Below are 27758 nucleotides of genomic sequence, written 5' to 3'. Positions count from 1 at the left end.
GTGCAGAGAGAGTTAGATTTGGGTGGGGTGTGTTCAAACTGAAATCTAAATTGCAGTGTAAAAATAAAGCAGCCAGTATTTACCCTGCACAGAAACAAAATAAACCACCCAAATCTAACTCTCTCTGCACAGGTTACATCTGCCCCACCTGCAGTGCACATGGTTTTGCCCAACTGCTAACAAATTTGCTGCTGCGATCAGATCTGAATTAGCCCCTATGTTTGACTGGGAATCCGGTCTCTAGGTCGACAGTCTAGGTCGACCACTATTGGTCGACATGCATTAGGTCAACATGGTTTCTAGGTCAACATGGACACTAGGTCGACATGAGTTTTTCACTTTTGAAAAAAAAAATTAAAACTTTTTCATTCTTCATGATCCACAAGGACTACGATTGGAAACGGTAACCTGTGGCGAGCGTAGCGAGGCATCTTGCCCGAAGAATGGCAAGCAAACACGGTGCACTAATTGGGCTTCCCGGCCACTCTATGAAGAAAACGGCAATTTTTTTTAAAACTCACGTCGACCTTTTGTCGCGTCGACCTAATGCTGACCTATTTCAGGTGTCAACTTAGTTATTGTCGACCCAAGTCTGGTCGACTCTATGATCCACACACGTTCACTGAACAACTTCCCCACACAGGAAATACCAATTACAAGCAAGACGTTACATCAAAAACTTTAAAAGCATACAAGAGCTTTCATAAGAGAGAAATGTAGAGATTAGACTGGAGATTACTTTTTATAGTTCAAAAATACAAATTATGTGATATGCATGAGATGTAGAGCAGATGTTTGCAGCATGAAATGAATTACATACTTTTGTGGCATTAATGCAGTCCATCTGTAGTAGTGTTGGTGTGCAATATGTTTCCCTTCAGTTAAGCGCCGGTATAACGCTAATATCATGATTATAACAACACTTTAAAGCCTGACAGCCTTACAATGATCTTTATATAGTGAAATGTGAATGCAATGATTACAAACTCCTCCCAATACATTCCCATTGTATATTTATTTTTTAAAAAGCACCAAAGACTTTCTATTGTATGTACACACACTGATCTATTTGTACACTAGACAGAAATGGAAATACCTGCAAGATCGCCTCAAATATGCTGTTAATCATAACATATTCCAAAATGGTATTCTGGCTGATGTTATCTGTCACCTGCAACAAAGCAAGACCACAAAATCACGAATAATGTTCAAATATGACAATTTTCTTTTATACACACACACATATATATATATATATATATATATATCACACACACACAATATATACACACACAAACACAATATATACACACATAGGTTAAGTTGCAACAAAAGTTTTATTGAGCAACTACCAGGTGCGTAGGATCCTAGCCTTTACATAAGGTATGAAAGAAACTAGATGTTTGCTCGATACCCGGTAGCATCACAACCCTTTGAACTAGTGTCTTCTCTGCCTACTATGCCAAACTGTAATTTGAAGGATTACCCCACGTGACCCCAAAGCCTACTGCGGATTTCGTCAATGACTTTCTAAAACTTGTTATCCTTCTACCATTATATTGTACCATGAGACACGTCTGAGGAAGCCGCTGAATATCCAGAGCTGGAGAGGCGGGGAAATGCGTCAAGTGGTTTTATATCTACTCCGTTATTAGATGCTGAAAACTTCTCCTGAAAGGTTCTTCTTGGCTGTGGACATTGTGCTAATTCTAACAGCAGCGCTAAGCAAGGAGAAACGGGGAATATCTCCTGTGTGTCCCAAAGTCCGCTGTGGATAAAATCCAGGAATCAGGAATTGGACTCCATGTATGTATAGCCCCCATATTTTTGCTATCAAAGGGAGGTAGGAGAACCAGTCCGTGTTTAAATTAGAGGTGGATTGCCTCATCAATATACTTCAGATCCTGACTATAGAGGACTAATGCACTAACTAATGGGAAAGAATGATTAATATCACCACCGGAGGAGTGTATGCATACTAACTTTTAAATTACTGATTGGCTTACTAACACTGAACAGAGTTTATATAAAGAACACTGTTGGTTGCTAAGTAATTAATTGCGCTTTAATTGAATTGTTTTATAGACTGATTTTATTTACATGTTATATGGCCATATATATGTTGTGTGTATGTATAAATAATTATTTTAAGTACTAAATTGATTAAGTTGTCTGGACAGCGCTTCCTGATCAACTTCGGTTTACAGTATATGTTCTTTATTCTGTTTTATTTAAAAAGGTGTTTGCAATAACCTTTACCAGGAAGCAGTAGTCCGGTTACGGATATACGACTGCCAGCTTTTAAGATCAGGCGCTGAGTATTTGTTTTTCTTGTTCTATTGTACCAGCCTGCAAGGGCTGATCACACACAGAAGATAATCTTCCTGTAGACTGATCACAATCTAGACCAGTGGTTCCCAAACTTTCTTGAATCATGACACCCTAAAAGTATCAGCATTTTTTTCATGGCGCCCTTAGGATACAAGTTTTTGTCAATATTAAAATTAAGTAAACTGTGCTTACAGGTCATCCTTTGCTTCAAGTTGTGTGGTGTACAGTTGTGCTTCTGTTGGTCAACATAGAAATCCTGTAACAAGACTTGCAGCAGCAAGCTAATTTTTGTTTGCCCCTCAAGAGAGCACATGCAGAACTTAAGGCGGGTACTGACGGGAGAGAGGTGTGCTGAGCGATCTTAACACAGACCGCTCAGCACACATCTCTCCCCCCGCTCAGCACAGCGCAATGTGCTGAGCGAGGGGACGGACGGACGGGGGGCCGCTCACTTCACAAAGCGGTGAAGTGAGCGACCCGCTAGATTGAGCCTGCAAGTAGGGGCCGCGCATCGCTATCGCTGAGGAGGGCATACACACGGCAGATCCACGCTTAAAATCTAAGCAATCTAGTCAGATTGCTTAGATTTTAAACACGGATCGATCTCTCCGTGTATATCCCCGTTTAGTGGCCCTCATTCCGAGTTGTTCGCTCGCAAGCTGCTTTTAGCAGCTTTGCACACGCTAAGCCGCCGCCTACTGGGAGTGAATCTTAGCATCTTAAAATTGCGAACGAAAGATTCGCAATATTGCGATAAGACTTCTCTGTGCAGTTTCTGAGTAGCTCCAAACTTACTCGGCATCTGCGATCAGTTCAGTGCTGGTCGTTCCTGGTTTGACGTCACAAACACACCCAGCGTTCGCCCAGACACTCCTCCGTTTCTCCGGCCACTCCCGCGTTTTTCCCAGAAACGGTAGCGTTTTTTTCACACACTCCCATAAAACGGTCAGTTTCCGCCCAGAAACACCCACTTCCTGTCAATCACATTACGATCACCAGAACGATGAAAAAGCCGTGAGTAAAATTCCTAACTGCATAGCAAATTTACTTGGCGCAGTCGCAGTGCGAACATTGCGCATGCGCACTAAGCGGAAAAACGCTGCGATGCGAAGAATTTTACCGAGCGAACAACTCGGAATGACCCCCAGTGATCCTAAACCCTATTTGGTAACGGAACTTGTATAACAGTTGGTAAACAGCATCAGGGTAAGAGGATCATCTCACTTTAGCAACTAACTTAGCTGTTTTCAATGTCAAGTTATGTTCTGCATCATATACAGAGTCAGTCACACACAATATACAAGTGTCATTACTCAGCAGAGTCTCCTGGTACCTCCTAATTACATTGCACTGTGGACTAAGATGTCCGACGTTAGCAGAGTTGCACGGGACCCGGCGGCTCGATCACGCCCGGCATCTCGTGCTGGGTGACGTATTGAGTATAGATGTATGAGGACACATCTGTGCTTAGAAATACACATATTTACATTGAGCTCTGTGACCTATATGTGGTTACACAACTATGTGGTGTCACCTTCTACTATCCATATATTTGACACATCCATTTATTTTACAGTGGCCAAACTTTTTGACTATTGTGCGATCTACCAAGTAGGGACATTTGCAAATGAAAAGGGGCGTGGTCTTGTGGCAAGGGGAGTAGGAACATTCCCAATCAAATCAGATCCATTTTAAATTAATTCACAGAGGTGTATTCAAATTGTGCCGTTTTTTTTTGACCAGTCGAAAAAAAAATGCACTTTTCGCCCGTTTTTTAGGTCAAATTTACATTCGACCTATTCAATACCTGTGCGTTTTTTTTGACTGGTTGAAAAATCCGGCACTGGCGAAAAGCACGTGTATCGGCAAATTCGCTGCTGATATACGTGTTTTGGCGAACTCATGGGCGTTTTATCCTATTTTTGGCACAATTTTCGCCCATGTCGGTAGGTCCCAATCTGTTCCTGCCACAAACCCCGCTCCGAGCTGGGAGCCACATTTAACAGTTAATAGCTGCATACTTCTCAAGAGACACAGGTTGGCCATCCCCACTCTACAGAGCCTGTTACATGTGACAACCTAAGCCAGGCCTGGCCAACCTGTGGCTCTCCAGATGTTGTGAAACTACACATCCCAGCATGCTCTGCCACAGTTTTAGCATTCCCTAACAGCAAAACTGTGGCAAGGCATGATGGGACTTGTAGTTTTACAACAGCTGGAGAGCCACAGGTTGTCCGGGCCTGGCCTAAGCCAATTAAGAATCATCCTGATTCGTATTGACTATTGCTGTCACACGTGACCACCTACAGGGACAGCAGGGGCTTCAGCCACCCGTGGCTTTAGAGCAGCAAGCCAATAAGAATCGTCCTGAATCTTATTGGCTGCTATTGGACGTCACCACGATCTACTGATCAAGAAGTGCCCGTTATCAACCAGTAGATAACAATCAACCTTGTGGACACACCTACAGTAGAAGATATTTAAATCTCATTATTTCCTAACAGTGTCTGCAGCGTTGCCTGTAAAATGCAGCTTGTGCGATCTATAACTGTACAGGATTTACTCACGGTGACTAAGCAGAGTAGAAGCTTCAGGCAAAGGCTCTTTAAACTCTCCGAGCCGTCCCCACACAGCAGAATATCCAAACTCTCCATCAGATTCTGTGGACAAAGTTTTGAGATAAGATTTCATCAAAGGCAATCTTAGCAGACACGGAAATCATGTTATTATTTGCATAAAGAAATGAACAGTAGAGTTTTGTCTGCTACTCTGTTAATATAAAATGGAAGATTGGGGGAATGATAAAACGGCTGAAATTGCTGACAAGTACAGAAACGTTTCTGGGAAGACGTCTGTTTAGTACTAGGGTGCTGAGATCGCACAGGCTGAGAGCTGCAGCAGTGACAGGAAGATGTAAGTAGCAGCTGACTCTCAAATGCAGAATAGATTGCGCTTCTACAAGAGAGTGCATGGTGGAAGTTACAACAACTTTACCACTGACACTCGAGTGACTGCCTCTAGGAGAGTTTGCGGTTCTGTCCCTTCAGCACTTACAAAAAGGACATGTGATTTATAAGTCTCTCCCAGGACGTATAAACCGTTTTATTTTTCTAGAGGGGTACCCCTCCCCCTGAACGCTAAAATCTGTCTGCACATTTTATAATTCCATACCCCCCAGAGCCAAAATCAGATTCTTGTGCTTGTAATTAAAGTAATTTTCCTCGGTCCACTGGGGGATAATAGAGTACAGAAGTGGAGCAGGGAACCTGGACATTCTACAAACTTCAAACTCAAGCTCGGCCCCTCTCTATACCCCAGTGACTGCCTGGAACGCTTCATTTTTGTCTAACAAAGGCCCAGATTACAGACTAGGGGGGAATTCAATTGAGATTTAATATACCCCATGGCGCAGGGTTTTTCCCGCAGCCGCTGGGATTTCCTATTCAATTAAATTTCCTATTCCGGTGATTTGTATAGAAATCACAGAGTCTTTTTTTCACACACCCCCGAAGCAAGCCTGACTTTTTTACTAAAATTGTTATTTTTAGGGGGGGGGGGGGGGGGGAATAAAAATCAGAGAGACTTTCTCTGCCACCCTTGCATGTGAAATGATTCAGCAGAGTCTCGCTGTACATCCTAGTAAGATGTATATTCAGGAAAAAAAAAAAAAAGATGCAAAATAGATGCCTGGTGCTAAAAGCGTCGACGGGACCTGGCTCGCTGAGAGGGGCTGTTTGGCACCACTGCAGCAATCGCGTATGAGGACACATCTGTAAGTGGGAATAGCAATCTCTAATCCGCACTCTTTCCCAGGCAGTTTTTACTAAACTTGCCCTCTGTTTAAAACAAACACCTAAAAAAAAAAAACCTGTGTGGACAGATCAAAGACAAAGTGAATGATTTCACTTATATCCGTAGATGTGACAAAAAATACCATTCATGTTTAAGCTTTAGATCCACTGTAATCCCGCTTAAATATATTTGCTGTACAACGTATAGTTTGCTTCTCCTGCTCCATTACACTGTACAAGTGGCCTGACCCTGTCCGTAGGGCTTCACAAAGTCGCTTCCCAGGAAACTGTTCCTTTTGGGTTGCATTTGCCGAGAATTTCATCGACAACACACAAACGGCCACTATTCCATTTAGATTTCCAATCTAATTCTTGTACCTTCATTCGAAGTTCTGCCTTATCAAATCCCATTAGCATGTTTATAATATCAAAGCCGGATGTAGGCTTGTTCTTCTGGTGAACCCCACGGATCAATGCGCAGAGTGTCTGCAAAAGAGGAAACTGAAATGTTCATTCCGAATCAAATCCATTTATCCTATAATGACACAGAATGTTTTGCTGGAGACCAGACTTGTGATACTGGGCACTGTCCAAGCAAAGCATAGGAAAACATAATTAAGTAGTTATGCATATAAGGGACTCCTTCAGGCTTAACTTAAAAAGACATAAAAAAAGGTTTTAAGGGACGTCCAACTGAATGGGAGGAGACTTCTATGTAAAGAAAGATGGTTGTCCACTTCAAATAGGACCAGGCCTAGAAATAATTACAGTTGATGTTCATTGCAGTTGGACAGATGTCCAGACCTCTATATAACTTGGAAGCTTTAAAATAGCGGTCCTACCTGTAGGGAGTTGACCACTCGGATCTGGTGCTCGGCTCCCAGAGCCTGGATACAATGCTGGAAGAGGCTGTTAATATTGTCCTTTATCTTCATTAATTCTTCTCCATCTAGAGACTCCAACTTCGCCTCCAGATACTCTAGATTCACCTGGTCAAACACAGTTAAAATAAAAAAGTCAAAAAGATTAAAAAAGTTTCAGACAGGCTGATTTCAATGTGAGGGAGCAGCTTTTAGATTTCTCTGGTGGCCAGATGTGCGTCCACAGCTCCGCCAATACAAATGACGACAGGTATAGTTCAAGTGATAAAAGGGATATGTAATAACACTGGGCCTGATTCAGGTTAGTATGTTAACACAATGGTTTACATACTAAGCTAACGGTGCGAGAACTGCACATGGAAAGCAGTTAGCTTCCCGACGAACGGGATCCCGGCGGTCAATATACCGTCGCCGGGATCCCGAAGGAGGATGCACTGCCGGCATCACATTACCGACAGCCAGCATCCCGGTCGTCCTCACAGCGGGACGCGCTGCCGTCCTGCAGCGGGGGGAGGGGAGGTTAGGTTTCGGCAGGAGGAGGGGGGTTAGCATTAGGGAGCAGGGACGGGAAGGTTAGGGTTAGGGACCGGGGAGGAAGCGTTAGGTTTAGGCGCTTAGAGGGGGAGGTTAAGGTTAGGCATCAAGCACAGAGGGTTGGGTTAGGCACCAGCAGGGAGGGTTAGGGTAGGGAAAAGGTGAAGGTTAGGGCCCTTAATGTGGGTCTGATGGGATTCTGATGGACGGGATGCCGCTGTCGGTACACGGACAGCCGACATCCCGTCCATCGGCAAATCATACTGCTCCCCTGCATATGCGCAGAATGGGTCCTGTGTTGTTGCACACAGTGTCCCCTATGCTATACCGCCTGACTGACAGGCTGTGCCCGTTTGGGGGCGGGGAGAGGGTGGCAGCAGAAGACTGTACTATAAAACGGGGTGTGCCACCCCTGTTTTATAAGTGTGCAAAGGCCAGGGTCTGCTGCTTCAGCCCTAGCAATGTGAACAGCCCGGCCATGCACGCATAACCTGAGGATAGCTCAGATGGCGATGTGCAGAAAAATGTGACCCGATGTTGCATCTTCGGAGGCATCTGTGGATCACACAAGCCGGCAAGAGGAGTCTATTTACTCAAGACGCCAGCTGCGGCTTTTGCATATTTTGGCACCAGCAGCTGCTATGTCCAGATGCAGCTGCGGTACAAACTACGTCCATCTCTGAATCACGCCCACTAAGCGCTCACATAGACACCTCCTACACCTTCTATTATAGAGCGGAAAACATATAAAAGGTACTAGGGAAGATTTGCTTCTATTCAAAAGAAATCCCTACCAAAGAGCAGTAAAATAGAAACTTTGGGGTTCTGGTCTTGAGAATTGTTTGGGGTCCAAAAATTTGTCAAGTGCTGTCTTAATAGTTTTTAAGGCGGCTGATAAGCGCTCTTTCCTAAATATATGAGGCGATGATACCTGCCTTTTAAATTAAACATCAAGTATAACAAATAATTAATTAAAAACAGTTTACCTTCATGAGGAAGAGTTCATCCCAAAATCGGGGGTTGCATTTGGTGGGGTCATCTCTCTAGACATCAGAAACGTAAAATCAGTACCTCCCAGTAACATGTAACATAGTATCTAAGGTTGAAAAAAGACAATTGTCCATCGGGTTCAACCTATTTGTGGTCTATTATGCACAATTATTTTGTATAAAATTTTGACTGAAGTTGCTGGCTGCCGTTCCGATTAACCCCTCTTTTTTATAATAACCATAGTGCATGACTATGCCCCGTAACCCTGGATATCCTTAACCATTAGGAATTTATCGAACCCATTCTTAAAGGTGTTGACTGAGTTGGCCATTACAACTCCCTCAGGCAGGGAATTCCAAACACGTATCGTCCTTACCGTAAAAAAGCCTTTACGCCGTATTGTGTGGAATCTCCTCTCCTCTAACCTGAGCGAGTGTCCACGAGTTCTCTGTGTTGATCTAACCAAAAACAGGTCCTGTGCAAGATCTGTATATTGTCCCCTTATATATTTGTAAATGTTGATCATGTCCCCTCTTAATCTCCTCTTTTCCAGTGTAAACATGCGTAGTCTTGCAAGCCTTTCCTCGTATTCCAGCGTCTCCATACCCTTAATTAGTTTGGTCGCCCGCCTTTGAACCTTTTCTAGCTCCAGGATATCCTTTTTGTAGTAAGGTGCCCAGAATTGTACACAGTATTCAAGGTGTGGCCTCACAAGTGATTTATATAACGGGAGTATAATACTCTCGTCCCTAGCATCAATTCCCCGTTTTATGCATGCTAATATCTTATTAGCCTTCTTTGCTGCAGTCCTACTTTGGGTACTACTGCTTAGTTTGCCATCTATGAGGACACCTAAGTCCTTTTCCAGTACAGAATCCCCTAAGTTTACCACATTTAGTAGGTAGGTGTTATTTTTGTTCTTGTTACCACAGTGCATTACCTTACACTTGTCTGTATAGAAGCGCATTCTCCATTTCGCTGCCCAAGCTTCTAATTTAACTAAGTCATTCTGAAGCGACTCAGCATCCCCCTCCGCATTTATAACTTTACACAATTTGGTATCATCTGCAAAAATTGACACCATGCTCTCTAGACCTTCTGTTAGGTCGTTAATGAAAATATTGAACAATAGCGGTCCTAATACTGAGCCTTGCGGCACACCACTTAGCACTTCAGTCCAAGTTGAAAAAGATCCATTAACCACAACGCGCTGCTCCCTATTATCTAACCAGTTTTTGACCCAAGTGCATATTGTGCTTCCTAGCCCTGATTCTTGTAGCTTGTAGATAAGTCTCATGTGTGGTACAGTATCGAACGCTTTGGCAAAATCTAAAAAGATTACATCCACCTCTTTACCCTGATCTAGGTTTGCGCTTACTGTTTCATAAAAGCCAAGTAAGTTGGTTTGACAGGATCTGTCCTTCATAAACCCATGTTGATTCCTTTTAATGACCTTATTAACTTCAAGGAACTTCTGAATACTATCTCTTAGAATACCTTCCAATACTTTCCCCACTATAGATGTAAGACTAACTGGTCTATAATTACCTGGTTCAGCTTTACTTCCCTTTTTGAATATAGGCACTACTTCCGCTATACGCCAGTCTTTGGGAACCATACCTGATATTACTGAATCCTTAAAGATCAAAAATAGCTGCTTGCAAGTTCATAGTGAAGCTCCATTAGAACCCTTGGGTGAATACCATCGGGACCTGGTGACTTATTAATCTTTAAATGTTTTAATCGGTCACAGACTACTTCCTCGCTTAAATAAGTACCTATCAGTGGGATATTTTCATTATTGAGATTATATGTTAGTCCCTGAATTGGGTCCTCTCTAGTAAATACTGTTGAAAAAAACTTATTTAGTGTGTCCGCTATGTCATTATCATTTTTGCTTAAGACTCCCAACTTGTCTTTTAAAGGGCCTATACTCTCCTTTAAAGGGCCTATAATGTGAGACATTATTTTCTTGTGTATGCAAAAAACAGATCTTATCAAATGAAAGCTGCTTTATGTGAAAAGAATTAAGCAAAGTCCACAAAATATCCTTTATTCACTTCTATCTATTTGTAATAAATCCATGATCATGAGGTAGGTTTTTTGTCACAGCGGCACGCAAGACTTCCTGTCAAATGGTGTACCTGAGGGGCATTAGAGTTCAGCTCTAAGGGGGAGATTTAGCAAACATTCTAAATATGAGAAGTGGCGATGTTGCCTATAGCAGCCAATCATATTTTAGATGTCATTTATCTAATACATTCTATAAAATCAAAGCTGGAATCTAATTGGCTACTACAGGCAACACCTCAACTTTTCATCTGTGGGATGTCAGACACATCTTACTCCTAGGAACTCATTCCGAGTTGATCGCTTGCTGACGTTTTTCGCAGCGCCGTGAACAGGTTACTACTGCGCAGGCGTATGCACCGCAATGCGCAGGCGTGTCATACGGGTACAAAGCGGAACGTTGCTGGGCGATGGATTTAACGAAGAATCCATTCGCACAGCCGATTACAAGGAAATTGACAAGAAGAGGGCATTTGTGGGTGTGTTTGGAAAACGCAGGCGTGTCCAATCGTTTGCAGGGCGGGTGTCCGACGTCAATTCCGGGACCAAAAAGACTGAAGTGATCGCAAGGGCTGAGCAAGTCCAGAGCTACTCAGAAACTGCAAAAAAAAATTTTGTCCCGCTCGGCTGCACACTCGTTCGCACACTTGCAATGCGAAAATACATCCCCCCCCCCCCCCCCCCCCCGTGAGCGGCAACTATGTGTTTGCACGGCTGCTAAAAGTAGCTAGCGAGCGATTAACTCGGAATAAGGGCCACAAAATGGCCGAACAGAGGGCAACTTTGTGCGTGAGAGACTTGGATTTTAGGAAACTCATTGTGTGAATTACCAATGTTACCTCAGGCCACGAATGTGTTCTCAGATCATGTATCCTTATACCTTATTTAAATACAAAACATTGTCATTAGCCCTCTCCATCTATTTTTCTCTGACGTCCTAGTGGATGCTGGGTACTCCGTAAGGACCATGGGAATAGACGGGCTCCGCAGGAGACTGGGCCCTTCTTTAAAGAAAAGATTAGGTACTACACCTGGTGTGCACTGGCTCCTCCCTCTATGCCCCTCCTCCAGACCTCAGATAGAATCTGTGCCCGGCCAGAGCTGGATGCACTCTAGGGGCTCTCCTGAGCTTCCTAGAAAGAAAAGTATTTGTTAGGTTTTTTTTTTCAGTGAGATCTGCTGGCAACAGACTCACTGCTACGTGGGACTGAGGGGAGAGAAGCGAACCTACCTGCTTGCAGCTAGCTTGTGCTTCTAGGCTACTGGACACCATTAGCTCCAGAGGGATCGAACACAGGGCCCGACCTCGATCGTCCGTTCCCGGAGCCGCGCCGCTGTCCCCCTTGCAGAGCCAGAAGACGGAAGAAACCGGAGGAAATCGGCGGCTGAAGACTTCGGTCTTCAATAAGGTAGCGCACAGCACTGCAGCTGTGCGCCATTGCTCCCACAGCACACCACACGCTCCGGTCACTGGTGGGTGCAGGGCGCTGGGGGGGGGGCGCCCTGGGCTGCAATTAAGATACCTTTTGGCAATAAAAAGCACATAATACAGTGTTTAACACTGTATATGTGCGGAAACCCCCGCCATTAACGATATAAAAAGCGGGAGAAGCCCGCCGTTGAAGGGGCAGGGCTATCTCCCTCAGCACAGCCAGCGCCATTTTCTCTTCACAGCTCCGCTGGAAGGACGCTCCCCGGCTCTCCCCTGCAGTATACACTACAGAAAGGGTAAAAAGAGAGGGGGGGCACATAAATTTAGGCGCAAATTGTGATATAAGCAGCTATAGGGGGAAAATTCACTTTGTGTATAGTGTCTATCCCTCTGTTATATAGCGCTCTGGTGTGTGCTGGCATACTCTCTCTGTCTCCCCAAAGGACTTTGTGGGGTCCTGTCCTCAGTCAGAGCATTCCCTGTGTGTGTGTGCGGTGTGTCGGTACGGCTGTGTCGACATGTTTGATGAGGACGCTTACGTGGAGGCGGAGCAGGTGCCGATAAGTGTGATGTCGCCCTCTGCGGGGCCGACACCTGAGTGGATGGCTATGTGGAAGGTATTAACCGACAGTGTCAACTCCTTGCATAAAAGGTTCGATGACGCAGCTTTGGGACAGCCGGCATCTCAGCCCGCGCCTGCCCAGGCATCTCAGAGGCAGTCAGGAGCTCAAAAACGCCCGCTACCTCAGATGGCAGACACAGATGTCGATACGGAGTCTGACTCCAGTGTCGACGAGACAAATATACAATCCACTAGGGCCATCCGATGCATGATTACGGCAATGAAAAATGTGTTGCACATTTCTGACATTAACCTGGTTACCACAAAAAAGGGTATTATGTTTGGGGAGAAAAAGCAGCCTGTGACTTTCCCCCCATCTGATGAGTTAAATGAATTGTGTGAAGAAGCGTGGGGTTCCCCAGATAAGAAACTAGTAATTTCTAAGCGGTTATTAATGGCGTACCCTTTCCCGCCAATGGATAGGTTACGCTGGGAGACATCCCCTAAGGTGGACAAGGCGCTCACACGCTTATCAAAAAAGGTGGCACTGCCGTCTCAGGATACGGCCGCCTTAAAGGAGCCTGCAGATAGAAAGCCTGCTATTGCTTCAGCATGGATGTGTAGTGCTGCAGCAGCGTGGTCTGATTCCCTGTCTGATAACATTGATTCCCTTGACAGGGACACTATATTGCTAACCATAGAGCATATTAAAGACGTAGTCTTATATATGAGAGATGCACAGAGGGACATTTGCCGGCTGGCATCTAGAATTAATGCAATGTCCATTTCTGCCAGGAGAGTATTATGGACTCGGCAGTGGACAGGTGATGCCGATTCTAAAAGGCACATGGAAATTTTGCCTTATAAGGGTGAGGAATTGTTTGGGGACGATCTTTCGGACCTCGTATCCACAGCAACAGCTGGGAAGTCGACTTTTTTACCTCAGGTTCCCTCACAGCCTAAGAAAGCACCGTATTATCAAGTACAGTCCTTACGGCCTCAGAAAGGCAAGCGGGTTAGAGGCGCGTCCTTTCTGCCCAGAGGCAGGGGTAGAGGGAAAAAGCTGCACCATACAGCCAGTTCCCAAGAACAAAAATCCTCCCCTGCTTCCACTAAGTCCACCGCATGACGCTGGAGCTCCACATGTGGAGCCAGGTGCGGTGGGGGCCCGTCTCCGGAACTTCAGCGACCAGTGGGTTCGCTCACAGGTGGATCTCTGGGTTCTACAAGTGGTATCTCAGGGATACAAGCTGGAATTCGAGACGTCTCCCCCTAGCCGTTACCTCAAATCAGCCTTGCCAGCTACTCCCCAGGACAGGGAGGTAGTACTGGCGGCAATTCACAAGCTGTACCTCCAGCAGGTGATAATAAAAGTTCCCCTCCTTCAACAGGGACGGGGTTACTATTCCACAATGTTTGTGGTACCGAAACCAGACGGTTCGGTGAGACCCATTCTAAATTTGAAATCCTTGAACACTTATATAAGGAAGTTCAAGTTCAAAATGGAATCGCTCAGGGCGGTTATTGTAAGCCTGGAAGAGGGGGATTACATGGTATCACTGGACATCAAGGATGCTTACCTACATGTCCCCATTTACCTACCTCACCAGGTGTACCTCCGTTTTGTGGTACAGGACTGCCATTACCAATTCCAGACAGTGCCGTTTGGTCTGTCCACGGCACCGAGGGTATTTACCAAAGTAATGGCCGAAATGATGATACTCCTTCGAAAGAAGGGAGTTATAATTATCCCGTACTTGGACGATCTCCTTATAAAGGCGAGGTCCAGGGAGCAGTTGTTGGTCGGAGTAGCACTATCTCAGGAAGTGCTACAACAGCACGGCTGGATTCTGAATATCCCGAAGTCGCAGCTGGTTCCTACGACGCGTCTGCTGTTCCTGGGTATGATTCTGGACACAGAACAGAAGAAGGTGTTTCTCCCGGAGGAGAAGGCCAAGGAGTTGTCATCTCTGGTCAGAGACCTCCTAAAACCAAAACAGGTGTCGGTGCATCACTGCACGCGAGTCCTGGGAAAGATGGTAGCTTCTTACGAGGCAATTCCATTCGGCAGATTCCATGCAAGGATCTTTCAGTGGGATCTGTTAGACAAGTGGTCCGGATCGCATCTTCAGATGCATCGGCTGATCACCCTGTCCCCGAGGGCCAGGGTGTCTCTGTTGTGGTGGCTGCAGAGTGCTCATCTACTCGAGGGCCGCAGATTCGGCATACAGGACTGGGTCCTGGTGACCACGGATGCAAGCCTCCGAGGTTGGGGGGCAGTCACTCAGGGAAGAAACTTCCAAGGACAATGGTCGAGTCAGGAAGCTTCCCTACACATAAATATTCTGGAACTAAGGGCCATTTACAATGCCCTAAGTCAGGCAAAACCCCTGCTTCAAAACCAGCCGGTGCTGATTCAGTCAGACAACATCACGGCGGTCGCCCATGTAAACCGACAGGGCGGCACAAGAAGCAGGATGGCGATGGCAGAAGCCACAAGGATTCTCCGATGGGCGGAAAATCACGTGATAGCACTGTCAGCAGTGTTCATTCTGGGAGTGGACAACTGGGAAGCAGACTTCCTCAGCAGGCACGACCTCCACCAGGGAGAGTGGGGACTTCATCCAGAAGTCTTCCAGCTGATTGTAAATCGTTGGGAAAGGCCACAGGTGGACATGTTGGCGTCCCGCCTCAACAAAAAGCTAAAAAGATATTGCGCCAGGTCAAGGGACCCTCAGGCGATAGCTGTGGACGCTCTAGTGACACCGTGGGTGTACCAGTTGGTTTATGTGTTCCCTCCTCTTCCTCTCATACCAAAGGTACTGAGGATAATAAGAAAGAGAGGAGTAAGAACTATACTCATCATTCCGGATTGGCCAAGAAGGACTTGGTACCCGGAACTACAAGAAATGATCTCAGAGGACCCTTGGCCTCTGCCGCTCCGACAGGACCTGCTACAGCAGGGGCCCTGTCTGTTCCAAGACTTACCGCGGCTGCGTTTGACGGCATGGCGGTTGAACGCCGGATCCTGATGGAAAAGGGCATTCCGGTTGAAGTCATTCCTACGCTGATAAAAGCTAGGAAGGATGTGACAGCAAAACATTATCACCGCATATGGCGAAAATATGTTGCTTGGTGTGAGGCTATGAAGGCCCCAACAGAAGAATTTCAGCTGGGTCGATTTCTGCACTTCCTACAGTCAGGAGTGACTATGGGCCTAAAATTGGGATCCATTAAAGTCCAGATTTCGGCCCTGTCTATTTTCTTTCAAAAGGAACTGGCTTCACTGCCTGAAGTTCAGACGTTTGTTAAGGGAGTGCTGCATATTCAGCCCCCTTTTGTGCCTCCAGTGGCACCTTGGGATCTCAACATTGTGTTGCATTTCCTAAAATCACATTGGTTTGAGCCACTTCAGACCGTGGAGTTGAAATATCTCACGTGGAAAGTGGTCATGCTTTTAGCCTTGGCTTCGGCTAGGCGTGTGTCAGAATTGGCGGCTTTGTCATGTAAGAGCCCCTATCTGATCTTCCATATGGACAGGGCAGAATTGAGGACTCGTCCCCAATTTCTCCCTAAGGTGGTATCAGCGTTTCATTTGAACCAACCTATTGTGGTGCCTGCGGCTACTCGGGACTTGGAGGCTTCCAAGCTGCTGGATGTAGTCCGGGCCCTGAAAATCTATGTTTCCAGGACGGCTAGAGTCAGAAAAACTGACTCGCTGTTTATCCTGCATGCACCCAACAACATGGGTGCTCCTGCTTCTAAGCAGACTATTGCTCGCTGGATCTGTTGCACGATTCAACTTGCACATTTTGCGGCTGGACTGCCGCATCCTAAATCAGTCAAAGCCCATTCCACGAGGAAGGTGGGCTCTTCTTGGGCGGCTGCCCGAGGGGTCTCGGCTTTACAACTTTGCCGAGCTGCTACCTGGTCGGGATCAAACACGTTTGCAAAATTCTACAAGTTTGATACCCTGGCTGAGGAGGACCTTGAGTTTGCTCATTCGGTGCTGCAGAGTCATCCGCACTCTCCCGCCCGTTTGGGAGCTTTGGTATAATCCCCATGGTCCTTACGGAGTACCCAGCATCCACTAGGACGTCAGAGAAAATAAGATTTTACTCACCGGTAAATCTATTTCTCGTAGTCCGTAGTGGATGCTGGGAGCCCGTCCCAAGTGCGGAATTCTGCAATACTTGTACATAGTTATTGCTTAACTATAGGGTTTTTTGTTCTGAGCCATCAGTTTAATGAGGCTCAGTTGTTGTTCATACTGTTAACTGGGTATAGTTATCACGAGTTGTACGGTGTGATTGGTGTGGCTGGTATGAGTCTTACCCGGGATTCCAAATCCTTTCCTTATTGTGTCAGCTCTTCCGGGCACAGTTTCCTAACTGAGGTCTGGAGGAGGGGCATAGAGGGAGGAGCCAGTGCACACCAGATGTAGTACCTAATCTTTTCTTTAATGAAGTGCCCAGTCTCCTGCGGAGCCCGTCTATTCCCATGGTCCTTACGGAGTACCCAGCATCCACTACGGACTACGAGAAATAGATTTACCGGTGAGTAAAATCTTATTATACCTGGCAGTGCTGATACTTCCCCTGGTCTCGCTCTAATAATAGACCAGTGACAGCATGTAATAAGGAGCCCTGTCAGTGCGTTACACAGGCCTTGCATTCACAAGCAGAACGCTGTCATTACTGCTGTGTCACAGGACCGGTTACTTGTTTTGTTGCAATACTGTAGAACAATTATGCTTTTGTGGGCCGAAACAATCTATGGTTCACCAAACCGATTATCTGTATTATTTATTTTTAGCTAAAGGATTTCCATGATAACGAGGGAATTGCAAGGCCTTAGTTGCCATGGAAACCTTTAAGATCAAAAATTTGCATATATACATGAATAATTTCATAAAGTGAACCAGCAGGTATTAGGCCAAATAATGGAGAGAGACAGGTGACAATGTTCTGCTTCATCTGCAAGACAACTGGATTTAGGAAATCATAGGCTTGTAGACGCGAGTATTAATTGTATGCATTCTACTACTGATTAATTCATATTAAACATGATATAAAAAAAATGAGACTTATGGTAAGAAGTTACCGTTGTTAAATCTCTTTCTGCGAGGTACACTGGACTCCACAAGGAATTACATCAGGGTGTAGAGTAGGATCTTGAGCCGAGGCACCAACAGGCTCAAAGCTTTTGACTGTTCCCAAGATGCACAGCGCCGCCTCCTCTATAACCCCGCCTCCATGCCAGGGAGCTCAGTTTAGTTAATCAGAACCAATGCAGTAGCAGGTACCAGAGACGACAACCGCTAATAGCCAAATACACCACACACTCACCGCAGGAGAGGGTGTCAGCGGCTATGCCAATACCAACCCAAAGAAGCTAAGTGCATCAGGGTGGGCGCCTTGTGTAGCCCAGTGTACCTCGCAGAAAGAGATTTAACAACGGTAAGTTCTTACCATAAATCTTGTTTTCTGCTGCGGGGTACACTGGGCTACACACGGAAATAACATCGGGGATGTCCCAAAGCAGTTCCTCACGGGAGGGGACGCACTGTAGCGGGCACAAGAACCCGGCGTCCAAAGGAAGCATCCTGGGAAGCGGCAGTAACGAAGGCATAAAGCCTTATAAACGTGTTCCCTGAGGACCACGTTGCCGCCTTGCACAATTGTTCAAGGGTCGCACCACGGTGGGCCACCCAAGAAGGTCCAACCGACCGAGTAGAATGGGCCTTAATAGTAGCAGGAGCTGGACGACCAGCCTGTACATAAGCATGTGCAATCACCATTCTAATCCATCTGGCCAGAGTCTGCTTGGAAGCAGGCCAGCCACGTTTGTGAAAACCAAACAATACAAAAAGAGAATCGGTTTTCCTTACGGAGGAAGTTCTCTTCACATAGATACGGAGAGACCGTACCACATCCAAAGACCATTTTTTGGGAGACTACTCAGGAGAATTAAAGGCCGGAACCACAATCTCCTGGTTAAGGTGGAAAGAAGACACCACCTTAGGCAAATAACCTGGCCGCGTTCTAAGAACCGCCCGGTCACGGTGAAAAATCAAATAGGGAGACTTGCAGGATAAGGTACCCAAGTCCGAGACCTTTCTAGCTGAAGCAATAGCCAGCAAGAATAGGACCTTAAGGGAAAACCACTTAAGGTCAGCAGAGGCAAGAGGCTCAAACGGAGACACTTGCAAGGCCTCCAAAACCACGACAAGTCCCAAGGGGCCACAGGCGGCACATAAGGAGGCTGAATCCGCAACACACCCTGAGTGAATGTATGGACATCAGGTAGGGTAGCGATCTTTCTCTGAAACCAAACCGACAAGGCAGAAATGTGAACCTTGAGTGAGGCCAGACGCAGGCCTAAGTCCAGGCCCTGTTGTAGGAAGGCCAACAGTTTGGCCATGCTAAACTTGAAAACATCATGATTGTGAGACGCACACCAAGTAAAGTAAGCATTCCAGACCCTATGGTAAATTCGAGCAGAAGCCGGCTTACGGGCCTTCAACATAGTTTGAACGACCGCCTCAGAAAAACCCTTGGCCCTCAGGACGGAAGCCTCAAGAGCCATGCTGTCAAAGCCAGACGGGCCAAATCCTGGTTAACACAAGGGCCCTGAACGAGGAGGTCTGGTCGTTGTGGAAGTAGAAGGGGAAAATGTAGCGAGAGGCCCTGTAGATCGGAGAACCAGTGCCGTCTGGGCCACGCTGGAGCTATCAGAAGTAGTTTTCCTCCTTCTTGCTTGAACTTCCGTATTACTCTGGGCAGGAGTGACACCGGAGGGAACACGTACGGCAGCCGAAAGTTCCATGGGATTGACAGAGCATCCACGAACGCTGCTTGAGGATCCCTTGTCCTTGCTCCGAAGACCGGAACCTTGTGATTGTGTCGAGACTCCATCAGGTCCACATCTGGGATACCCCACTTGTCCACGAGAAGTTGGAACACCTCTGGATGTAGGCCACATTCTCCGGCGTGCACGTCCTGACAACTGAGATAGTCCGCCTCCCAGTTCAGAACGCCCGGAATGAACACTGCTGATATGGCCGGCAGATGGCGTTCTGCCCACTGAAGAATCCTTGATACTTCCTTCATTGCCATGCGGCTTCGAGTGCCGCCTTGATGATTTATGTACGCCACCGTGGTGTCGTTGTCCGACTGTACTTGAACAGGTCTGTTCTGAATTAGATGCTGGGCCATTGTCAACGCATTGAACACTGCCCGCAGTTCCAGAATATTGATTGGGAGCAGAGACTCCTCCTTGGTCCATCGACCCTGAAGAGAGTGTTGTTCCAACACCGCGCCCCAACCTCTCAGACTGGCATCCGTCGTCAGAAGGACCCAGTTAGATATCCAGAAGAGACGGCCCCTGCTCAATCGTTGGTCCTGCAGCCACCAACTCAGTGACAGGCGGACCTCCGGAGACAATGAGATCATGTGAGATCTGATCCGGTGAGGCAGGCCGTCCCACTTGGTCAGAATTAACTTCTGCAGAGGGCGAGTGTGGAACTGAGCATACTCCACCATGTCGAAAACAGACACCATGAGACCCAGCACTTGCATTGCCGAATGTATCGACACTTGCGGACGAGATAGGAAGCATCGAATCCTGTCCTGAAGCTTCAGGACTTTCTCCTGAGACAGGGACAACCGTTGGTTGCGAGTGTCCAATAACGCTCCCAGGTGTAACATGCTCCGAGCAGGAACCAGGGAGGATTTCCTCCAGTTGATCAGCCACCCGTGGGCTTTCATGCACTGGACCGTCAGATCAAGATGACACAGGAGAAGTTCTGGGGAATTTGCCAGGATCAACAAATTGTCCAAGTACGGTAGGATCCTGACCCCTTGACGGCGGAGAGTAGCCGTCATGACCACCATTACTTTGGTGAAGACTCAGGGAGCTGTTGTCAAACCAAAGGGTAACGCCCGAAATCGGTAATGCAGGTTGCCCACCGCAAACCGCAGGTACTGTTGATGAGATACCGCAACAGGAATATGCAGGTAGGCATCCTGTATGTCCAGGGAGACCATATAGTCCCCAGGCTCCATGGCCAGAACAATAGAGCGCAGAGTTTCCATACGAAACTTGGAGACCCCAGAGGGAGGCCCGCCCCTTCATGCGGCCGGCTTGTCAGTTTTGGAAGCTGGCTAACGGGCAGCCCAGGCACGCTTTGGTCTTGGCTTGTTTAGTCTGGAAGCACGAGCTTGCTTTGGGTATGCCTGACCTTTTGATTTACCTGGAGTACGAAAGGGCCGAGGGAAAAGTACTTTTAGCCTTCTGTGCGGAAGGAGCCGTACTAGGTAGGCAAGCTGTTTTAGCAGTAGTCAGATCAGCCACACTCTTATTTAGGTCTTCTCCAAAGAGAATGTCTCCTTTGAAAGGAAGCACCTCCAGGGTTTTCTTGGAATCCAAATCCACCGACCAGGATCTCAACCAAAGGATACGTCTGGCCAAGACGGATGCAGTAGCAGCCTTGGCAGCGAGCACCCCAGCATCAGAGGCCACCTCCTTAAGGTACAGAGAAGCCGTGGCAATATATGAGAGACATTGTCGAACATGCTCAGACGCGTCGGCAGACCGTTCTGCCTCGAGTTCCTGAGCCCACGCCTCAACAACTTCAGCAGCCCAAGTCGCTGCAATTGTTGGCCTATGCACAGCCCACGTTAGGGTATAAATCGCTTTTAAACAGCCCTCCACACGTCTACCCGTCGGTTCCATCAGAGAGGCGACGGTAGTTACTGGCAGAGCAGAGGAAAAAACTATATGCGCCACATGAGAATCAACAGGCGGTGGGGTTTCCCAATTTTTACACACCTCCGCAGAGAGAGGATAGCGAGCCAACAGTCTCTTATTCGGTGTAAACTTTGTCCCCGGATTTTCCCAGGATTCCTGACGTATGTCAACCAGGTGTTTAGAGAAGGGTAAAATCTGTTTAACCACCTTCTTACGTTTAAACCTATCCAGTTTCTTGGAGACAGTTTCAGGCTCAGAATCATCAGACACTTGAAGAATGAGCCGAATTGCATCAATCAAATCCGGGACATCCACGGATGACTTTCCTTCCCCATCTGAAACGTCAGTGCCAGTGTCATCGGGGTCAGTATATGCACCTTCCTCCTCCGAGGACATGTCTGTTAAAGCCGTGGATTAGGAGGAGGTAATGGCCCGTTCAGAAGATGACTTAGTCTTTGGCGGACGAGAGCGAGACTTAGATTTAGTCATAGTCATTTAGTTCAAATGCTGCAGCTGAGTGGAAAGCTGATCCGCCCATGGCGAGTTCACAGCAGGGACCATAAACTGCTGCAGTGGCACAGGTGGTCCCACAGGATGGCGTAAATTTAGTCACAAGCGTGCTTAGCAATGTGGAGAATGTAGCCCACGGTAGATCCTGTGATGCCCCAAGCGCTACCGACCCACTGGGGGGTAATGAACCCCCTGAACCTGAACTCTCAGCTGCTAAATTATCCTCCGTTGCGTCAGCGGCCTCACTACCACGCAGTGTGGGAGAGGCCCCAACGTCGTTGCCACGTGTAGCAGACATAACTATGTGCACAATAATGGGCAACCCGGTACAAGGTGTAGCAGCACTATACCTAGCAAGAACACTCAGACGGCACAGACCGGAGGTTCAATAGATATAGAATATATGGTGACTATAAATCACAAGTAAAAATACCACGACAGTATATTTTGTGATATAATCCTACACTGAAAATAGGAAAAACCTGAAACACTTGGCCCGCTCAGGTATAGCAATATAGGAATAGCACGCTGAGTGACATACCCTGCAATAAGGCAACCACGCAGCAGCTACATGCACACACACAGATATATACAAGCGTACCATGCAGAAATTATGTACCATAAACTGCACTGGACTAGCAATACAAAGTAATACTCAGTATGGCTATATGTGAAAACAATAGATATAACAAACACAGTAAGCACTGGATGTATATCACAGGGTTAATACTCATAGGCTGGGAGATAGTCCTTGAATGTTCTTCACTGGTCTGACTGACAGGATATCCACAATTTCTTCTCAGTCCCGCATAACTTGATTTCTCGAGTTAAAGGGAAAAAACAAAGGGAAACAAGATTGTAGTGAACCCTGAAGGTGAAAATCTCTTCCCCCCTTTTATCCGCCCCCGAAAAGGATCAAACAGGGTAGGTCCGTCACCCTATTCTCCTTAACACAGGAGAGGGAATATTCTGATTGTTCTTTATACTTTTTTTCAGAAAGGGTGTATCTCTCCTTTAGGGGTCCACCACAGTGAAAGATAAGCAGGTAGGGTGCCAGCCTGTACCTAACTTACTAATGAAGAACCTGTGCAAATCCCATAAAGGTATCTTTTCACCAAATCTTTGGAGGGATGAGATGATATGAGGCGTACCCGACTCACTATTTTTCAGGAGTAGTCTTCCACATAAAGGTATCTTTATTTCCACTCTCTTCCTTTCTGTACTTCTATCGCCTGGTGGTTATTCCAGTCTCGATCAATGAGGATAGCAAGACAGAGAGGGGAACAGGAATTATAGTAGGTCTGGAGACGGGGATTCTCCTTATCCCTTTCTTTCTCCAACCCCTTAATAGGTCAAAAAAGGTGGGTCCGTCACCTTATCTCTCAGAAGGGTGTGAATCTCCTTTAAAAAGGTCCACCACAGTGAAGGATATAAAAGTGTGGTTCTTACCCCCAGGCTGGAGCAGAACACAGTTCTGTACTCCTCATACTGATAGCCTAGAGAGCACTGATCCCGGAGAGGAATATTAACTGGCTTTGAAGACGGAAACCGTAACGCTCAAGTTAACCTGATTTCTAAAGCATGAAGTGACCAGGAGGGAGGAGTAGGAAGAAGGAAGGAAACCAGTGGTTAGAAAAAGATACCTTTATGTGGAAGACGACACACAAGATATAGTAAGTTGGGTACGCTGGATGCTAGTTCATTCCCTTAAGGTTCAGTGAAAAGATACCTTTATGAGATTTATACAGTTTTGATTATAGTAAGTAAGGTACGGTTTGACACCATACTTTTATATCCTTCACTGTGGTGGACCTTTTTAATGGAGATTCACACCTTTCTGAGTTATAAGGTGACGGACCCACCTTTTTTGACCTATTAAGGGGTTGGAGAAAGAAAGGGATAAGGAGAATCCCCGTCTCCAGACCTACTATAATTCCTGTTCCCCTCTCTGTCTTGCTATCCTCATTGATCGAGACTGGAATAACCACCAGGCGATAGAAGTACAGAAAGGAAGAGAGTGGAAATAAAGATACCTTTATGTGGAAGACTATTCCTGAAAAATAGTGAGTCGGGTACGCCTCATATCATCTCATCCCTCCAAAGAGTTGGTGAAAAGATACCTTTATGGGATTTGCACAGGTTCTTCATTAGTAAGTTAGGTACGGGCTGGCACCCTACCTGCTTATCTTTCACTGTGGTGGACCCCTAAAGGAGAGATACTCCCTTTCTGAAAAAAAGTATAAAGAACAATCAGAATATTCCCTCTCCTGTGTTAAGGAGAATAGGGTGACGGACCTACCCTGTTTGATCCTTTTCGGGGGCGGATAAAAGGGGAGAAGAGATTTTCACCTTCAGGGTTCACTACAATCTTGTTTCCCTTTGTTTTTTCCCTTTAACTCGAGAAATCAAGCTATGCTGAGAAGAAATTGTGGATATCCTGTCAGTCAGACCAGTGAAGAACATTCAAGGACTATCTCCAAGCCTATGAGTATTAACTCTTATGTATGGTTACATTTATGGTTTGTAAAAGATCTGAAGTGAGCGCTGTCTAAGGTGGTTTCCAATTTTGATTGTAAAAGTTTCTATCCTTCTGGTGTGTGTGGTGATACACCAAGTGATACGACCATAGACTGCTGCTCCTAGAGTGCGCATTAGAATTCTCTTTTAATTTTTATTTGTATATCACAGGGTGTTTATACCACACAACCCTGAAAGTATGCACTCTTTCTTAACACAGTCCCAGTGACAGGTGGAATACTCAAATGTCCTGTAGTAAGCACAGCACTGGCAGTCAGGCGGTTCCACAGAGGAGGATTTGCCCCAGCAATCCCAGGAATAGCAAGGCTCAAGGTGAAATGGCCGCTGACCAGGAGTGAAGGAGAACGAGGCAGCTCCAGGGCGGGAACATTATAGAAATGGCGCACTGGGGCTGGGGGGAGGGGCCTCAGGTCCGACCTGCTCCCCCTGCTGGCATCCCCACCGGGTGTGGGCAGAATATAAAATGGGGGAATTATACTAAATCCCCCTGACCTGTGCCCTGAATAATACCCTGGTGGCTAGTGGAGCAAGCTGCCCAGTAATCAGTGCCCACATCAACGGCCGCGCTGGAGTGCGGCACAGGAGCCCCTTACCTCCCCCTTTGTCTGCAGCCCTGCGATCCCGGAGACGGCGGCGTGTGTGTGACTCACAGTTAAGAAGAAGCCTCCGTCTCCGCTGCAGTGACCCAGCAACTCCGGCACGGGAGTATACAGCGCTGCTGGGGGTGATGGAGCTGCACGCTGAAAAGTCTCTAAGACTTTACCAGCAGCAGCCCTTGAAGTCTTCAAACAGAATCCACTGTTCAGTCTATGTATAATTACTTTGAAAAATGCTGCTCAAGGCAGCCACCTGTACAGTGCCTGCATACTGCAAGGCACCAACTTACAAACTGAGCTCCCTGGCATGGAGGCGGGGTTATAAAGGAGGCGGCGCTGTGCATCTTGGGAACAGTCAAAAGCTTTGAGCCTGTTGGCGCCTCGGATCAAGATCCTACTCTACACCCTGATGTAATTCCTTGTGGAGCCCAGTGTACCCCGCAACAGAAAAAAAAATGGACCTGTACACACAATTGGTTTAGGAGAGTGTCAACACTGACTGCAGCGTGCGTGTGGTTCATATATTATATGGTGGTCCTGCACACAAGTCCTGCCACTTTCTTATAGATGGGTGTTGGAGTCATTAGGAGTAGCAGACTATAAAAGGACCATTAACGGTGGAGAAATGTTTCTGAACAGGAGATTAAGGGGCAGATGTATTAAGTCTGGAGAAGTGATAAACCAGTGATAAGTACAAGGTGATAACGCACCAGCCAATCGGCTCCAATATGTAAATTGTAATTTAGGAGCTGATTGGCTGGTGCGTTATCACCTACCACTTATCACTGCTTTATCACTTCTCCAGACTTAATACATCTGCCTCTAAATTCTCAGAAAGTGGTAATTTATGTAACATAGCCTTAACCACACAACGCAAAATAAAACAGATCACAGCTGTGTTTTACAGAGAAGACAGATTACTTATTTCGGCTTCTCTCCCGTGCTCGGATTTAGCCGGCTAACTGAAGCTTTACTATACAAAGTGCTGGGTTTAATTGTTTTCTCTTGGTCATATGTCAGCAATTCATATATAAAAGATGATCATTCAGAAAAGGGCAACGGCTGAACTGGAACGGAATCTGTCAAAAATTCCGGTGACATAGCAACCGTTAAGTGAAAGGTCTACAAAAAAAAAAATCCACATAATGATTTAGGGGTCTGTTTTCTAAACCTTGTATGGAGGTAAAGTGGGTGGAGATAAAGTACCAGCCAATCAGCTCCTAACTGTCATGTTACAGGCTGTGTTTGAGCTCATTGGTTGGTGCTGTATCTCCATTAAAGGCTCAGTAAATTGACCCCTCAGTAGCTGCGAAGACTGGAGATACCCCAAGGGCCTAAATATTGACCCTTCTGACAATCCTACTGAAACCAGATTTTATTGGAACAGGCAGTAATTCTGACAACCAATAGCACGCCAGCCTGCAATAACAGAAACGCCGTGTTCTTTTTGAATCCATATTAAATTGTATTATCAAAGAATCAATTAATCTTCCAATATACGTGGCGCTATATACAGCCTGCCCCCAGAACCCAATCGCAGACATATTCTAAATATTGTCTCCATCAAAGAAACTGTAATGTAGGTATAGACTCACACTCCCACCTTATCCACACTGCTGGGAGTTACCAAGGCAACCACAGGCGTGCAAAAATACTAGATCCCTACACAATGGGAGCACAGGGGTGTGTATACACCTCAAACATTAGACAGAGGACAATTACTGGAGGACACGTCAAGAAACCTTACCGTAAAGATCTCATCGTACATCAGCACCACTTTTTCTTTCAGCGGCTTCTTGGAGGCCGAGGACTTCCGCAGAAGCCCCACTTTCTTCTCTACTTGCGCCATGGCTTACGCATAATCTGCTGTGCAAGTAAGAGTACAGGACAGTTCAGTGACATCACCCAACAAAGCATTACTTACTATGCAACACAGAGACGTCACAGGAAATCCACGCAGTGTAAGCATTACAGTATCAAATATTGTGACTGATTCCGGGTCACTGTGCAATGCTGGGTGTGTCTCTATGGACTTCGGGGGTGGTGAGTAGGGCTAACCCTCGGGGGGTGTCGGCTAGGGCTAACCCCCTCCCCCCTTAGTGCCTAACCCTAAACAAGCCCCCCCTCCCTCCCATCCTCCTCCTGGGCCTTAACCCTAGGGAGAACCTGGATACTTACCTCAGCCAGGGGCAGATATATTAAGCCTGGAGAAGTGACAAAGCCGTGATAAATGCAAGGTGATAACGCAATAGCCAATCAGCTCCAATATGTAAATTTACAGTTAGAAGCTGATTGGCTGGTGCGTTATCACCTTCCACTTATCACTGCTTTATCACTTCTCCGGGCTTAATACATCTGCCCCTGAGTGGTGTAGTGATGCTGAATGCATCCCGTGTAGTGGAACAGTAATAATATAATAGTGAGCCCTGGCCATACACTGCCTACAGTAGTCTTCTGATCCCAGCACCATCCAGGATTATACAGGTTGAGTATCCCATATCCAAAATGCTTGGGACTAGAAGTATTTCTATATACGGATTTTTCCGTATTTTGGAATTGCATACCATAATGAGATATCACGGCGATGGGACCCAAGTCTAAACACAGAATGCATTTATGTTTCATATACACCTTATACACATATACACCTTATACACACAGCCTGAAGGTCATTTAATACAATATTTTTAATAACTTTGTGTATTAAACAAAGCTTATGTACATTGAGCCATCAGAAAACAAAGGTTTCACTTTCTCACTCAAAAAATACTG

At 46.3% G+C, this 27758-nt stretch overlaps 1 protein-coding gene across 3 annotated transcripts in view; it reads right to left on the bottom strand.

Annotated features, from left to right (window-relative positions):
* ARMH3 (armadillo like helical domain containing 3) overlaps positions 1–27758 on the bottom strand; it is a 281292-nt gene that overhangs the window by 240251 nt on the left and 13283 nt on the right. For 2 of the 3 annotated variants that reach the window (XM_063962376.1, XM_063962378.1), the window contains exons 2-7: positions 26734–26852; positions 8524–8580; positions 6965–7111; positions 6501–6608; positions 4899–4991; positions 1097–1171 (exon numbers count right to left, since the gene is read on the bottom strand). In XM_063962376.1, the coding sequence (XP_063818446.1) occupies positions 1097–1171; positions 4899–4991; positions 6501–6608; positions 6965–7111; positions 8524–8580; positions 26734–26835 (582 nt within the window). In that variant the 5' untranslated portion in view covers positions 26836–26852. The remainder of the gene's footprint in view (positions 1–1096; positions 1172–4898; positions 4992–6500; positions 6609–6964; positions 7112–8523; positions 8581–26733; positions 26853–27758) is intronic. The other variant, XM_063962377.1, reaches the window with a different exon arrangement.

This window comes from Pseudophryne corroboree, chromosome 3 (genome assembly GCF_028390025.1).
Source record: "Pseudophryne corroboree isolate aPseCor3 chromosome 3, aPseCor3.hap2, whole genome shotgun sequence".
Lineage (NCBI taxonomy): Eukaryota > Metazoa > Chordata > Amphibia > Anura > Myobatrachidae > Pseudophryne > Pseudophryne corroboree.
This window is presented reverse-complemented; position numbering and strand designations above follow the sequence as displayed.